The following is a 17,480-nucleotide window of genomic DNA, read 5'->3' as shown; positions in this document are numbered from 1 at the left end:
AGTTAAAAAAACTAAAAACAAACAGAACCAAACCCTGGCAAAATCCTGCTGTAATTTCAAACCAGTCCCAGCTGTACAATCACCAAAGCAGCCCCTGTGGCAATCACTGTCCATATTATCATCTTCATTTCTATTTATTCACATCAGAGTTTCAGTTAACTCAACACTACAACTGGCAAGCAGGCATTTAGACATGCTGGGTTTTAAGATCAAGACTCGCAGCTCTCCCTCGCTGAAGCTCTGCCAGCTGAATCCAGATGAGAGCCTCACCACTGGCTGTCTCCCAGGTTCCCTCCCCTCTGAGGATGCAGAAGAGACTAGGAGGAAGCAAAAATGCATTTATATTCTAAACAACAACATACAGATTTGGGGGAAAGTATTTCAGCTTTGCCAGTGTTGATCTGTTCAGACACAGCTCAAAGTTTTTGATCAAGCAACCAAAAGCCACAATTCAAGGCTCAATACCACCCATCTAAACCAAACCAACCAAAGCCCTCCACAAACACTGGAGGAGAGGTGTCCCTGTGGAAGATGACAGGAACTGCCCCTCAAACACTGCCCCTTCCCCAAGCATTTTGTCTTTTTGTACTGCCTTTTCATACAAGGGTGCCCTTGCAGATGTTGGGGTTTCAAACCCAGAGCCAACTTTCCAAAACACGCTGCATTTTGAAGAGCCCATTTTTGTTTCACAGAGAAATAAAGGAGCTTGCATCATAAAGCCTTTATCCCCCCCACCAAACTCAAAGCTCCCCATACAGTTAAAAATCAAATCCAGCTTTATTTTCCTACATGAGTCAGGCTGCATGCAAACAGCTTCTGAGGAAGGCAGCTTGGGGGGGAGAACTGAAGGAAGAAATCCAGAGAAAAGGAATTCTTCTAACAGCACACTCCTATTTTCCCAGGACATTTGTGAATATTTTCATTTTAAAGCTAGAGGAAAGCCACCCCCTTCCACCCCAAAAGAAGTTTTAAATATTATAAAGACACACAAGGACACACTTTATTATTTTAACAATTACTGCTATTTTCAGGGCTCCAGCACAGTTACTTCCTTCCATAATTGGACTTCAATCAAACCCTAGTGAAGCTTTTGATCTTGGAAAGAGTAACAACACAGCTCTGTTATCAGCACAGAGGGGGAAAAGAGTAGGACATCCAGCATTTTTCAATAAAAGAAAGTTAATTGCTTTGACTTATATTTATCAAAGGTCACAGCTACAAGTTCTGAGTGCACACACATAACAGTGCACACTGACAAATCTCATACAGACTGGGCAAAGTGTTGGGATTATACTATCTGTGTGCATTAAAAAAAAAAAAAAAAAAAAAAGAAAGAAAAAGAAAAGAAAGAAGAAAAAGGCAGCAAAACAATGCTAGATTACTATCCAAATATACCCCAGTGGATGTCCTGCCAAAGAGCAAATATGTGGCTGTAAGCTCCAAACTGAAATAAAAGCTTGGCCAGCAGCCCAGAGCTTCACTGTATTTTGCTCAGCCAGCCATAATCTGGCAGAACAGAGTGAACACATTTGCAGCCACGTGATGGAGAAGCCCGTCGGGCCAAGCTGATTTCCTTGTGTTGGTTAAATGTGATCTTCAGACTGTACACACCAGCAGCTTGGGGAAACGTGAGAAAGTGGAAAACAACCAGCCACGGGCTGCAAACTGAAGGGCAGCAGGAAAAATTACTTGAGTTTGCTTAAAGGTTTGGGCTGCCAGTGGTGGATTTTAATGAGGTGCTAACTGGGCTCCCAGGGCTGAGCATCCAGTTCAGCTGGATCTCCACTGGAGTTACACACCACCAGCTCCTGCAAGGATGACAGAACCCGGCTTGGAAAAGGCACTGGAAATTCATTGTTGGGACAGGACTGAGAGCTACCCATCAGTGTTTCAAAAATGCAAAATGCTGGGTGGCTCTGAAGTTCACACTGAGGAGACTCAGAGGTGCTCAGGCCTGACAGGATGTGGTCCAGGACGGATGGTGCACAGCCCCCAGAGCTCAGACTGTGCAGACACCCCTTGATCAGCCACTGCTGAACACAGAGAAACAGCCACCAAGTGAGACACAACCTGGCCAAAGGATTCAACCTGAAAAACATACAGGATAACAGCTGCCCCCACGATCAGGTACTGTATTTTGATACTAGTGATAATAATGTTTTTAAATAAATGAGTTAGGGACAGAAAAACAGCATCCCTGGCCAGTGTCAGAGCTGCACGTGATCCTTGAGAGCAGATTACGTGTGGATGCAGAAAGAAAAGCCCCCAGATACAAGACCTCAGAAGTACATCCCTGCTGCAGATAACAGCAACTTGGCTGAAGCAGCCACCAGAGTATGTAAGAAAAGTGAGATTTGTTTACTTTCTAACAGAAATAAATTGATAAACCAGACACGTGCAGCACCTGCTGAAATCAGAGACGCACACGAGTTGACAATTACACTTCCAGCCCTTTCCTTCTCCTTGCCTAATGACTCCTTTTCACATGTCCAGAGCTGCTTCCAGACAGAGACTACCACAATTTTCAACAATGACATCAACCGTATCGCACTGAGAAAATTGAGCAGATAAGAGACTCTGGAAAAGTGCTTCTTAAACCTGGTGATGAGCATGGTCCAACTGAAAAATCAGCCTTTCTGAGAGCAGCCACGTGATTATGGACGGATCAACATCAGGCCTTGCAGCCTGGACAATCCATGCCCTGATTTTTTAAGGCCCAAGGCACCCACAGGCAAGCAGATACCCAAACCACAGCTGTCCCACATGTCTTACTGAAGGCTAGTGGTTTAACCTCCTCAGAAGGCAGACATGCAGGTTAACTTTAAATATGCTGCACTCTTCCCTAATTCTCTCATGTAAGTATAGAGTTGAGTGATGCAGGTGCTCACAAGGTCAGCTTCCTGCTCCCTTTTAATCAATTGGTGTCAAAAAATGCTCTATCACTCCAGAAACAATTCAAAGAATGTTCTATCACTCCAGAAACACCTTCACCTGGTGAGCAAGCCCTGTGGCTTTTTGCCTTTATGAGTTAGCAGAGTAACACACATTAACAACACATGGCTGAGGATCATGACACAATCTAGATATGTGATTTATTAACCTGATCTGTTATTTATGCTCTTCTCTTCCAAGAGAATCAATCTTCACCATGGGCTGAGATATAACTCCTCAGTTTTCAGTGTACAGAGGGCATAAAGGCCATGCTGTGGTCAGTCCCTCATGACTGACCTGCTTGGGTGCCTCAAGTTCCTGGAAAAGTCTGGAAAACCAGAGCAGGAATTAAACAACAGTGCCCCAAGGTATGTGTAGTTTCACTTGCCAAAGTCTTCACATTCTTTATTAATCAGAGCAGTGATCACCCAGCTGGACAGGGCTGTGATTCTGTCCACCCTTTTTTAGTACTCCACCCTCACCCAGCAATAAGCTGAGAGAATTGGGCTGTCTCACAGGGCAAGCCCAGTGTATAAAAAGGACACACCAGATCAAATTACCTCAGGATGAATGCAGCACCAAAAATTAACAAAAACAAAAAGACAAAACCATTGAGCAAACATACTAGTGTGAAAATTTTATTTTGACATTGATATGCTGCTGTACTATACTTCAAACAACAGTGAGCTCAGCACCTGCAGTTATTTCAGATCTGTATCTGCTTTTTCACTCTTCGAAAAAAAAGGCAGAGGCAGACAAAAAAAATTGCAGCATTTCCCAATAAACTTTCTCCAACTTAATCTTGAGGAAGCAGGAAGAAACTCTTTAGTGTATTTTTAAACAGATTTTTTCTTATTTAGAGACATTTAATATTGCATATGCCACAGCCAAACCAAATAGATTCTTAGAACTCAGGTAAATGCTACCTTACCAGAAATTGTACTAAAATATCTTCATGCTGTGCTGGAAACAGACTGCAGGGACACAGAGAGGTTCTCTCAGGTTTGTAAATGCCCTACCAAGGATGTATTGGGGCAGAAAGAGCAGGGAAGTCCAGCGAGCAGCGCTGCATTACACCAAGAGCAGCTTGTGTCACTACAGCTCTATCCTGACACACCCATATTTTACAGCACAAAATGTACTGTACAATTCACAATGCCAAGAAACTCAACATATCTAATCTGGCAGAAAAACAAAGTCATATCAGGTTAATCCAATTCTTAAATTGCACAACTTTGAAAAGCCAATAGCAAAACAAATCTTCCTCCTCGCTTGCGCTCCCCCAGCCCTCCTCCCAGCGCACATACCCTGCCACGACCTACTTTTCCTCTTTGATCCCTCAACATTTTTAGCCCACTCTCACTCTCCTCTGCTCCTCTCTGGCTCCTGACCTCGCTGCAGCCCAGACCCCGGTGGCAGGGTGGAAAATGTCCCAGATCAGAGGCGGCTCCCTGTGCCACAGCTCGGCGTGCAGGGCGGGATGAGCGGCGCGATGCGCGCACAAGGTCGCTCGGACACCCACCCGCGTGTGACACTGCAATAATTGTGATAAGAGCCACCAAATCTGAACCTGGATCACTGCAAGGGAGTTTCAAACGAGGCAGCAGGGTGGTGACTGGGGTGACTCTGGGAAAGGATACAGCAAGGATGCATAAAGTCGAGACATTTTTTCAGTAAAATAACTGCGCTTGGCTTTGGAGAGGATCAAGACCATTCCATTGCATGGGATCAGAACTTTCAAGATCTTGCTTACAAACCTGACAGCTCCTTTTCTAAACTCTCTTTATAAATGAAATACCAGAGTCCCATCTAATCCCAAAACTTGAGAAGCTGAGGAGTTCCAAGGAAGAAGAATGGCAGAAAAAGTTTGACTCCCCTCCCTCCAACACACACTAAACCAATTAAATTTGGTTTCTGGCAGATTCTTTTCTCAAAGTGAATTGACATTTCATGGTGTCTAAAAGGGTGTCAGCTTTTCAAAAAGCATTTCACACAGATCAGGCATTTTAAAGGTCTTATTTACCTTTTCTGATGTAGAAAATGCACATTTGCATTATTCTTCATGCTCAGCAACACAGTCCCATCCTATATGCCATCATACATCCACTCATTTATTTTCATGAAATTTTAGGACTGTAATCATTTCTTCAAAATCCCAACTTTCTTAATACATTTGGTTAAAATCTGACAATATAATCAAAAACCACCAAGCAGGAACAGGCAAGAGGCCATACACGCCTAGCATGTTTGGTTTGTTTTCACAGAAAAACGGTAACAAAACAATATCCCAATGCTCATCTCTCACAGCAAGCAAATGCTGCAGGAGTTTCGTGCCTAGAAGGGCCAGTGCCCCAATCAAGGGCCACAGCTGCAGGGACTGCAGATGTCACCAACATCCATATTTCCACTATGCAGCACCAAGAGAGGCAGCAGTTGAGGGCTGATTGCTGCAGGGCCCTTCAAATTCAGTTTAACCCTCTCTGTTGCGATGAGGAGGAGGATTTGGGTTTCAGTGCTCAGTTCCTACTTAATAACTTAATAACACAGCTGGTTTTTTTAAACAGATTTATTGGTGGAATAAGACAAATTTCCAAAAGCTGCAATGGTGAGTTGGTAAAAATGACTGAATTGTTTTAAGCCACTTTTGCTTCAGCGCAAGCCTTGAGCCTGTGCTTTACGTTCTGCAGCCTTGGTCTTCTACAAGAAGGTTTGGTGCTGGTATTTCAATAAGCTTGCTGTCCTAAAAATATTGATTGCTCCATTAAACACATTTCTGCAGTACTGTGTGTTTTGAAGTTTCGCATTACTGTTCCTCCATTTTTTCCACATGCAATTTACAGTTTACTTCCTCTCCACATTTAATTTCTGTTGGAGAGCTTTCACCTGTGCCATGAGTGCTGCATGACCAGCTCACCTCAAAGGCAGCAGCAGTCACATAGACATTATGTTAGCAGGAAGGCCTTGCAAGTGCTTTAAATAAAACTTAAGATCCAGTCATTGCCACACAAATTAATTGATCTTGCTGTGGACAGAGAACCCTACTCATTCATTTGTTTATTAAATTCAGGAGAACCAACCAGTTCTGTAATGAATTACTTAATCTTTGACCTATTGTCCATAGCCATGTTCCAGAACAAAGAATTTACAGCAAGCTGAGCTCCCTAAGGCTAATTGGAAAAGAATGCTTTTTTTAAACCATTCTTTCTCCATCTTCAACAAATCTTCGCCAAACTCTGTATTTTTGCCTCTCTGCTTTATAACTACATATTTAAGGATAACAATTGGTTACAGGTGAGTTATTGCACCAGTTCACTGTTGCTTTTGCTTGTAGGAAACACATATTAATGAACCCATCTGTGGGTTCCTGTTTTGAGTAGTAATCTACATTTGTGTTCCAGTTAACAAGGAGCTGAGTTTTCTAGAACCCTAATGCAATTTGATTTTTTTATTTCCTCCTACAACAGCCATACACCAAAACAAAGAGCTCCAAGATGCTCAGTGCCTGTTTTCATTAAATTGCAAGTAATATGAACGAGAGAATAATGCCAGTGGGACGAAGAGCTAGAGCTGCTTCTCTCCATGTTGAGCAGAGAACCCTGAAGCAAGAGCTTGCCACATCAGAGGAGCTAAGCAATGGTGTTGGAGGGTGCACAACAAAAATCTGGCCCAAATTTAGCCCTGCCAAAACTTAGTTGAGAGGATGGGACAGGGAAACAGGACTGTGCCACAGCTTGAGGCGTGTTAGAAATGTGAAAGGCTGAACAATATTTTGCATTTGTTTAAAACTTGATGGATAGCAACTCAGTCATGCAAAGCTGAAGTGCTATGAAGAGCACCAGAATAAAAGAAAAAAAAAAGAAAAGAAATGTTGCAACACATGCTGCCTTACACACCTGTGTTAGCTCTCCACACTGCAACTCTCAAGCTCTCAGGACCAAATTCAGCTTTGTGATAAACACAGAGCTTCTTTGTCACCATTTGTTCACTTTTAAAAAAAGATTATACAAGCTGCAAAAACCCATTTGCCATAAATTCATTTTGACACAGTTGTGCATTTTACACTCATTTTCTATACCAAGTGATTATGTATAACTTAGTCCATTAAGTGGAATAGATTTGAGGTTTAAGTAAATGGTTTTTTACAGAGCTTTCATTATCTACTTAAGATCAACCCACAGTTTTTCTTGAAAATAGCTTAGCTGAAATATTCTTTTTTGATCACCAGTCTTCTGTGAAATTCAGACAAAATATTGAAAATATATTTTATTTGTTATGAAAGAAAGACTAAACAAAAGGAAAAAAAAAGAAACCTATGCTCAAGTTTTGCATGATATAAATACTAAACACCTCCATAGTGTACTGCCAGGCAACCAAATGATTTCATAATGCATAAAGTCCTTTTCACTGATGGTGACTAAGTCCTTTCATCCTGTGAAAACTCCACTGGCCACTGAGAATTGTTACCCCCCTTAAAAAAATTCCAGAAAGATGAATGACAAGAGAGTGAATGGTGACATTTTGCTGCTCCACCTGGGAGGTGACGGAGAGCAGTCAACAAGCTGCCTACCTGCTGAGCAACAGAGAAATCAGGGAGACCACATGAGGAGCAAAGTACTTATTGCTGAGATTAATTGGCAGAATCTGGCCACGGCAGCTCCCACAATTGCCAATTTGCTGTCATAAAAATATGTAGAGCTTGAACAATTTAATGTGTTTCCTAGTAGCTTCATCTAATCAGATAATAGTGGTGTCTTTGTATACGTCTCCTGATGAGGTCTTCTCTCCTGACTATAATATATTGTTTTAGGAAAGACTTCAGGGTGTACTTGCTCCTTAAAAAAATCAAATCACTGCACTGAGAACCAATCGCTCTGCAATGCACTTTGAGACGGGAAGCAAAGCTCTGAAAAATATATTGTACTTTTCTAATTAATTGTAACAAGCCTGACACTCAAGACATCCTTGAAATATCTTTAGAGGAGCAAAAAAACCCCCAATCCTAGGTCTTCCCTGTGCTTTCTTCCTAAGTCTGGATAGCCCTTCCTTGCACAAGGACCTCTCCCTGTACACCCAAGATTATTTCACGCTGTTTACTGTTTGAACTCCGAACTAACTTCAAGTTCTTTCACGCAGTCAAGCAATTATTTAACCAATAATCAACATTTAACTGCGAATATTAAAATTAGCTCTCTTGAAGGAGACACAGTGTTCTTGCTTCCAGCATTAACAAGCCTGTGCGTTCAGCACTTTTTCCCCCCCCCCCTCCCGTTATCATGTGACAGGCTATTTTTAATATTTGCCTGAATATATTTCGCATCCTCCTTTGATCCGGAGAGCAGTTTAGCGAGGTTTGCCCGCGGATGGCACTGCCGCGGCAGCGGAGCGGCGGCGCAGCGCTCCCACCGGGGCGGCGGCAGGAGCGGAGCCGGGCTGGGCCGGGCCGGGCTGGGCTGGGCTGAGCCGGGCGGCACAGGGCAGGCACACGTGCCTGGAGCACATGGTCCTGCAGGCAGCCCGGCCTCACGTGAGGCTCAATGTGAAGCGCAGCTCCGGTACCAGCCCGGCCACGCTGGAGCTGCTCATCGCCACCCTCACGTGGGAGGCCAAAGGTCGGGAAGTTCCCGCCGAGAGCCCTCGGCCTCAGGAGAGAAGGGGTTCCTGCAACGCGCGGGGACGGCTTGTAAACAATGATTAAAGCTCAGGGGAGGATTCCACGCACAGGCTGGCAGCTGGGAATGCTGCCCTTGGCTCTGCCAAGCTGTGCTGGAGGAGGAGAGCGCGTTAAGGAAGGCAGGGGAAGGAAGGCTGCAATCCAGGGAGTGCTGCACACACACCCTTTAAGGTGCCCTGCAGTGAGTGCATGGAGCAAGAACGGCCTCTCCCAGCTGGCTGCAGTGCCCGGCACAAACACACACCAGCTCCAAAAACACTGAAACCCACCCGGGTGGGTGCAGTGCCCTGGCTGCGGTGCCCGGCACAAACACCAGCTCCAAAAAAACTGAAACCCACCCAGGTGGGTGCATTGCCCGGCACAAACACCAGCTCCAAAAACACTGAAACCCACCCAGGTGGGTGCATTGCCCGGCACAAACACCAGCTCCAAAAACACTGAAACCCACCCAGGTGGGTGCATTGCCCGGCACAAACACCAGCTCCAAAAACACTGAAACCCACCCAGGTGGGTGCATTGCCCGGCACAAACACCAGCTCCAAAAACACTGAAACCCACCCAGCGGTGCCTGCTGTCAGTCACTGCAGCTCCGTGCCTGCCCAAGAAGCCAGAGGTAATGGATACTGTGCTCTAGACAGAGTTTCTGGACTGAGTAAATACACCACAGCACTTCATAAAAATCTTTGGGGGGGTGGGAGGTGTAAGTGCACTTCACACGGAAACAATTCTCAGCTTTTTGGTTGACGTGCCCCTAATTTTACTTTTTTGCAGATATTGCACATAGGTATATTTCTGCAGTGGATTACAAAGCTTGTTTTTTTTTTCTTTCCTTAAATAATCTTTGGCAAGTAATCTAAGGCACCCAGCCATGCAGGCATCATCAGAGAACACAAAGAGGGAGCTCTCTCAGAGCCCCCAACAGTCCTGTTCTCCTTTGGAGCAAGGCAGAAACAACACCTGGTTATCACTGTGACACAGCCTCACATCCAAGGCTTTTTGGTGGCAAACAGAAAATTCAGATCTAAACCACAAAATCCCAAAAACCTTCTAGTTAGTATTCTCTGCCAGATCTAGCTGATGCTTCTCTAATTCACACCTTTCAAACTCTTTACAGTACCTGCCCCAACCAGCTCCATCAGGGCTACACGGGGGAAAGAGCCAGGTGAAAACAACCAACTAGTTACTTGCAAAATATACATCCTCCCTTTGCATACAAACAGCTAAAAATTACTCCAAATTTCCTTAAGGACTCTGCATTTAAAAATGGAGATTGACGTTCCACTGCAAGACTACATAAGGTGTACAACATGAAGAACCACAAAAGTGTGTTTGCAGTAATGGGTTACTCTGAAAGCTTCATAAAAATCTGAAAACCTTTTTCTGAGGAGACCACAGATTTCAACCAACCTACCAGCATCCAATACCAACACAAAACAGGAGTTTTAAATGCATCTACCCATGACAATGAATGTTGGTCTGCAACGCTAAAAATAAATTAAAATACTATTTTTTATTAACAAAATCAGCACTGTGAAAGATAAATACATGGTTTCACTCTTGCAAGTCATTATCCTGTATCCCTCATCAAAACAAAGCCAGAAATTTCTGTAACTATATTCCCTGAGCAGAAATGTATGGGAAGTAGGCGGAGGCTCTGTTCTTCGCGGATGATAAACTGATGAGCCTAAACATCTTTCCATCGACCAGACAATCTGAGCTGAAAATAGAGAATCCTTTTTGTTGCCATTACATTTTTTAGCAGGGAGAAAGCAAATCTGTGAGGATTTTGGTAATGTCACGTCCACAGTCAGGGTCAGCAGAGCTTTGCTGAGCCTGATGACACTCAGGGAATGCCAGTGCAGATCTCCTGATCTCTTCCAGACACGGCAGCAAACACGTTTGGGCAGCACCACTCACTCCTACAGACAGATGAGGCTTGTGCTGGAACACATGCGCGCAATTAAATCTCCTCATGCTGCTCTGCCATGGACCATCCCCCGAGTCCCAGAGGCTCCACGTGCAGGGGGATGTGTCCCCCCAGGGATGTCCCCCCCGGCAGGGCACAGCCAGGCTGGCAGCTGTCACCACCGGCACGTGAGCCCGGTGCCAGCCCAGAGGGACAGCAGCAGCACAGGGCCGGACCCTCCCTCTGGCCCCACACGCTCAAACAGGCGCCCACTGCGAGGCAGAATTCAGAAAACACACCAGTGAATATTCTAGAATTACTATCACCTAAAACAGTCACTTTTCCTGGAGGTAGTAGGATCACATGGAATTCATCTGTATTGAAATTGGAAGTATATTGTTGATATTGGAAGTATACTACGACTTGTTCTTTGCTTTATTACCGTAACACAGATCACAACACTATACCGGAATGCTAGCTCACACCAACTAAAAACCTTTCTTTATGTGAAAAGTCTAAAAATCTATTTTAAATGCTCTAAGATATATTAAGCAACAGGCTCCATTACAATGATTTTAACATTTACCTCCCTATTTCAAAGCAGCACATTTGCCTTGGCCCTTTTATGATAACTCTTAAATGTTTTTACTTTTACTAAATTGTAAAAAAAAATTTATGCTCCCATATTCTCAAACTTGCTCGAATGCTAAACTGTGAGATGGTCTTCTCTTCAGTACTGATTGTAAAAGAAAGGTTTTCACATGACAGCACATAAAAATTTCAACAATCTGATGATAAACGAGACTTCAGTTAATGAAGTCACACTTCCTATCTGCAATGGGGGACAAGAAAATATTATTTAAGAACAAAACATTTAATGAAAAAATCTATTCTTGTTAAGGCAAGATGGTGTTGGGAAAAATACCTGCAAATTTAGCTGTTTTATCCTACCCCAAGAGACATAATGTCCTTTACAACAGTAAAAAAGTGCACTGTGAGATAAGTTTGTAACCCCGAGCTGCAAAGGGCTCAGGATAAACTGAAAAAAATCAATGAGTTGAAAAGTCACACAGATAGCTGATTACAAATAAATTCTGACAGGTGATCATTAAAAGCCTGGCTCACTACTAGGCTCCTCTGAAAAACAGAGAGAATGGGGACAGATTATCTGCTTTTAATTTTGTGCGTGCACAAGTGACAAAAACCGATGTAGCACATATGCACTATTTTTAAAGCTGGCTCAGAAAAAGCAATGGGTTTCATGTTCTGCTCTTGCCTACTCCAAATATATTTTAACTTTGGACACCCTTATTAGTTATTAGTTAACCATGAAAAGCCTTGAAACTGAAACACAAAGCAAAGTCAAATCCACACAAAGTAAAAGTAAGTTAATGAAATCCATGACTAAACACACAGTTCTGATGGGGAGGCCAAGGAGTATGCTGACAGGTTTGGGGAGCTTTTGGGAGTATTTTATTTCTTTTTAACAAGATAGGAATGTTGCAGACTTACAAGACATTTCTATTTCATCCTGCTCCACAACTTTTGCCTCTCTATTTATTTATTTAGCTTCCTTATCAGATGATTCTGACAATGACTTCGCACACTGAGCATGGCAAACGATCAAGCAGAAGGGAGAGGAGTGGTTTCCTGCTGCCAAGAGCACACTTTGCTCCAGCACACCTCATGTGAGCAGAAGAGCACAATAAATAAGTCACTCTCTGTATTTTTTTTTTAAGGAAAAAGGCAAAGCTCCATGTTTCCCAAACTTCAACGTTGACACTCTTCCACTGCCCATGATCTCAGCCATGCTGGTGTCAAGCCAGAGGAGTTACTCTGGATTCGAACTGGTGTCTCTAAAGGGATGATCTCAAGTGCTAATAAAATAATAAAAGACTTCCACTGACATCAGACAGGCTGGAATTGTGCATTACAACCAGGCCTTGGACTCCATGGTGTTTTCTTAAGCGTAAGGTGACTACAGATGCAAGTTATGAACTCAGGTCAGAGTTACACTCAGTTTATGCCAATTTAAGCAAGATTATAATGTTGTTCCAAAACTCAGTTCCTGTGGCAAATTTTACTTTGCTCAGTAGAGAGTAAGATTACGGCCAAAATTTCAAGTAAGAAGCATTAACCTTTAACTCCAGAGTAACTGCCCACTCCTGCGTCTCACATCAAATATTGGCTGAAGGAATATTCTCTTTCACAGTCCTTTTCCCTGCTCTTTTAACACTGTGGCATCTATGCCATTCTGTCTGTGGTCTTTTTACTTGCTAACAGCTAAGATACCAACTAAGATAGCCAAGTTTCCATGGAATTCCCAGAGCTTTCCTTCAATAATTTAAACAAAAATCCTGGTGGAGAAGCTTAGTGATAACTGGAGCTCTTGCTTTTATTTGCTGGGGTGTGAGTGACAGGAATCCTCTGGGCTCTAAGCCGCCTGTCAGCTGCACAGGGAGAAGCAGTGATTTACAGTGGGGAGGAGGGGTTCATGCCAGATTCCACAGGGGAGTTCTGAGGGCGGATTTACCTGGTCTGACCGGGCTCTGCATGCAGTTCTGCGACACCATGCCTGGATGGACTGAAGTAGAAGCCCTGCTGCTGAGGTCCATGACAGAAGGTGATGCTGAGGTAGCTTGCTGGAGACCTGACTGGTGTGGGCTAGGCTCGTGCTGGTTTGGGCTGGGTGGAATGCCATTTTCTGAGAGGAATTCTTCCAGGTCCATGTATTCCAACTGGAAAGTGTCTCCATCATATGGCAGTGTCTTGTCCCATAATGTTGGACCCAAGAAAGCTGACTGAGGGACTGTGGTACCAGTGCTGTCATCATCTAACTTCTTCTCTTTGTCTTTTTCTTTACCGAATGCTTAAACAAAAACACATAAACATGTAAGAATTCAGTAATTAAAACATTAACTACTACTACTTCCATTATTTCTACTCTACTCTCAGATGTAAGAAAGGAATATTCTCTTCAAAAAGTAACTCCTTTGACTCACTCTGCTTGGAAGAGAATTGAGGGGTCATGTCACTGAGCACTTTTGTGGGAGCCAGCCACATTTTTGAAATTGCCCTTTGTTTTTAGTTAACAGTTCCACTCCATGCACAGCTTTGAATGCTAGCATCAAAAAGTACTCAACAGACTTAAAAGTGAACATTTAAGTATTCCAGCAAACTGGAAGCTATTGATATATTCTGTTGAAAAGGAACAGTCTTAGCCTGAAATCCCTGGGATCCTATCATTCTTCTAAACTAAGATCCCAATCTTGTTAGCCCTGGCACAAGCAAAATAGTCCTCAAATTCTGCACTTCTAAATGCTACTAACATGCAGTGGCAAAAACTGACAGAACACAGTTTTGATGTGCAGAAGACACAACAAAATATTCAAAGGTAGAAGTAAAAAAAAAAAGCTTAACTGAGGCTTCCTCATTTCTACAGCCCCCAGTGATTTCAATGCATGTTTTGGAAGGGAAACGCCTGATTTCTCTGCAAGATCTGCAAGAATCTGAACTCCTAAAGCTTCCTGTCAGCTACCAAGCCTTCGCAGCATTTTATTTTTAACCTCATACAACAGCCCCGGTGAAATCCTGCGAGGCGCTTGGCAGTGGAACTCGGAAAGACGAGGAGGCAGAACTGCGAGACCTTCCCTGGGTTTCTGCTTTTCGTGCGCGCTCGATCCGCTCGCCATACGCGGTACGGGTATTCCCGAGCTGCCTCCCTTCCCGGGGAAACCACAACTTTCTCCCGGTGAACCGGGGGACGCGGGGCCGGGAGCGGTTTGTTGTGGGGCCTGGGATGGGGATGCCGGCCCCCTTTCCCCGAGGCACCGAGCGCCCTTGGCGTCCATCCACCGGGGCCGGCGATGGGAGCACCGAGCGCGTCCCGTTAGATGGAGCTGGGGCGGCCGCCACTCCCGCAGAGCGCCCCGAGCGAGGCGTCCCGGGGCTCTATCGCCGGGGAAGCACCCGGGGCGGGGGGGCCGCAGAGGGACGGGAGAAAGGGAAAGCCGTGGGGCGGCCCCGAGTGACAGCGGGACCGAGGCGCACTGCGAGGGGTCCCAGGGAAGCCTCACCGTCTTCGTGAGCGAGCGGCAGCTTGAGCGGGTTTTCCAGCAGGGACTTCAGCACGCCGTAGGTGGGCGGCAGGAACGGGGGGTTCAGCGGGAGCGGCCGCGACATGGTCGGTGGGGGCTGCCCGCGGCGGCGGGGAGGGGGCAGCTGCGCGGCGAGCGGTTCCTTCCCCCTTGCTGTAGCCGCTGTCGCGGCGCGGGTGAGCCGGGCGTGGGGCCGGACCGAGCGCCGGTGGCGAGGGGCGCTGGGGCCGCGGGACAGGGCGCGGACCGGGCGCGGGTCAGGCCCCTCCGCCGCGCAGCTGCTCCGCCGCCGCCGCCGCTCCCGCCGCCCGCTCTGCGCCGCTCTGCGCCCGCCCGCCCCGCGCCCACGTGCAGCCGCCGCCGCCGCTGACGTCACGGCCGAGAGCGGCCCCGCCATTGGCGCGCCGGCCACGCCCCTCCCCGGTAGCGGCCCCGCCCCCCGTGCGCCCCGCCCCGGCACGCGTGCGGCCGGTACCGGGGGGGCACCCCGGGACACCCGCCCCGAACCCCCCGCGGGCCGCAGCGCCTCCCCGGTAACCGGGAGGAATGTGTTAATGACATGTTAATGAGCCTGAACGTTTGACCCCGCCCGGGGCATCCGAGCGCGGCGGCTCCCCCGGGGCAGCGGGACCCGGCGCTGCCGCGGTGTGAGGGGTCCGGGCTGCGGGGCACGGCGGGTCCCAGCAGTGTCTAAGGGAACCGGCCGTGGGCTCTGCGCGCGTCTCCCACCGAGCTCCCCCTGCCCCTCTGCCAGGTGTCACCCTGGGGTGACAGCGCTGTCACCAGCACGAGCAGGGCTCTCACCGCCTCACAGAATCCTCCGGGCTGGAAGGGACCCCTGGAGATCAGCCAGTCCCACCCGGGGCAGGGGGCACAGGAACGTGTCCAGGTGGGTTTGGAACATCTCCAGAGAGGGAGACTCCACAGCCTCCCTGAGCAGCTGTTCCAGGGCTCTGCCACCTCCATGGAAAGAAGCTTTCCTCACACTGAGGTGAAACATTTTGTGTTTTAGTTTATGGCCATTTTTCCTCATCCTGTCACTGGGCACCACCAAGGCAGGTGCCAGGAGGGTGTGTCTGGACCCATCCTCCTGGCACCTGCCTTGGAGATACTTACAGGCATTGATGAGATCCCCTCTCAGTCTTCTCCAGACCAAAGAGGCCCAGCTTGCTTCAGACTCTTCTTGTAAGAGACGCTCCTGACCCCAAATCATCTTTGGGCCTGTGCTTGACCTTCTCCAGCAGCTCCTTGTCTCTCTTGTCCTGAGCAAGCCAGGATGAGAACCAACATTGCAGATGTGCCTATCAGGGTCGAGTAGAGGGAGAGGTCACACTCTTCCTAAAGCACCCCAGGATACCACTGCCCCCCAGGGCACATTGCCAGCTCATGGTCAACTTGTCATCCACTAAGACTCCCAGGCCCCGTTTTTGCTCAAGTGGGACTTTCCTCCCCACTCACCATGATCCTCATTCAAGCACGGATGACTTTCCATCTGCTCTGGCCTTCAGCCCATGCAGGCTGTGCAAGAACTGCATTAGACCCAGAGTAACTTCACCCTTCAGGTGCCTGTGGGCATTTGTATCTCCCTTATCCTCATTTGGGTTTTCTTTTGAATCGCATTTTGCAAAGTTTTACCATCTGTGTTTATTTGTGACTCTTTCTTCAAAAGTCAGCTTTTAACCATCAACAAATATAAATAATCATAAATATTCTCTAGAAGCAAATAAAGATAAGCTATGTGCATAAACTGCCCAGTATTTAGAAATATAAGCTGCCTGAGGAACAGTTATGTTCTCCCCTTGTGTATCTACTGTATCTTTTACATGTGTGCCCAGGAACAGGAACAGGAACAGCTGGAGCTGTGTCAGGGAGGGTTAGTTAGGCTGGATATCAGGAAAAGGTTCTTCCCCCAGAAGGTGCTGGGCACTGCCCAGGCTCCCCAGGGAACTGGCCCAGCCCCAAGGCTGCCAGAGCTCCAGGAGCCTTTGGACAATTCTCTCAGGATGCACAGGGTGGGATTGTTGGGGTGTCTGTGCAGAGGGGTTGGACTCAATGATCCTTGTCAGTCCCTTCCAAATCAGGAGATTCTATAATTCTATCATCTATTATTAGGTGTCTTGTTAAATGAACTGCCTAAAACAAGCTGATGGAAGTCCAAAGTACACTCAAATCAATAAAACTGCACTGGCACAACCAAAAACATGAAGTCTGGGGATTGTGACCATCAGGCCCTGCAGAACCAGAGACAAGTGACAGAACAGACTCAGGGCACGGCTGAGCAGGGCTTGGGAGAATCTTGGGATGCCACAGATGCCACATGGTTCACAACTGGAGCAGGGGTGTGATAGCAGCAGCACAGGAGTTTTAGGTGTCACCCAAGCAAGGAAAAAAGCTGTGGATTATTAAATGACTGTACACGTACCAACGTTGCCTCAGACGGCCAAATTGCTGGGTAGTGGAAACCTTTAATTACAGAGGTACAGATGAGTGACACAAAGATTAGGGAGATTGCCAATCCATATGCAGATGTGGTACAGAATGTTTCTTCTCTGCTGCCTAAAGAAAAATAGAGATACGATTTACATTTGGGAGATACGATAAGCAGCAAAGAAGAGTAAATAGAACAGAAGATGGAAAAGTAATGGGGATACTGGGAAACACCCGTAACAAGATTAGTTTCTGGTGGAAGCTAAACTACTTGTGCTTTTATGATTATTGACCCAACTCAACAGAAAGAAACAGCATTTTCAACACCACAGAAGGACAGGAAACCTTCACTGCTTCACCGAATGGGGTAAATCATAGGTAGATCAGTGCAAATGTGGAACAAAAGGAAGCCTCTCTGAGCACTGTGTGTAGTTACAGACCCTGCATT

At 46.3% G+C, this 17,480-nt stretch overlaps 1 protein-coding gene across 1 annotated transcript in view; it reads right to left on the bottom strand.

Annotated features, from left to right (window-relative positions):
* HLF (HLF transcription factor, PAR bZIP family member) overlaps positions 1-14,810 on the bottom strand; it is a 36,376-nt gene extending 21,566 nt beyond the window's left edge. The window contains exons 1-2 of the mRNA XM_063176023.1: positions 14,585-14,810; positions 13,042-13,377 (exon numbers count right to left, since the gene is read on the bottom strand). Coding sequence (XP_063032093.1) covers positions 13,042-13,377; positions 14,585-14,690 — 442 coding nt within the window. The 5' untranslated portion in view covers positions 14,691-14,810. The remainder of the gene's footprint in view (positions 1-13,041; positions 13,378-14,584) is intronic.
* Between the last annotated feature and the right edge of the window lie 2,670 nt (positions 14,811-17,480).

Source organism: Melospiza melodia, chromosome 24 (assembly GCF_035770615.1).
Source record: "Melospiza melodia melodia isolate bMelMel2 chromosome 24, bMelMel2.pri, whole genome shotgun sequence".
In the NCBI taxonomy this organism is placed as follows: Eukaryota; Metazoa; Chordata; class Aves; order Passeriformes; family Passerellidae; genus Melospiza; species Melospiza melodia.
This window is presented reverse-complemented; position numbering and strand designations above follow the sequence as displayed.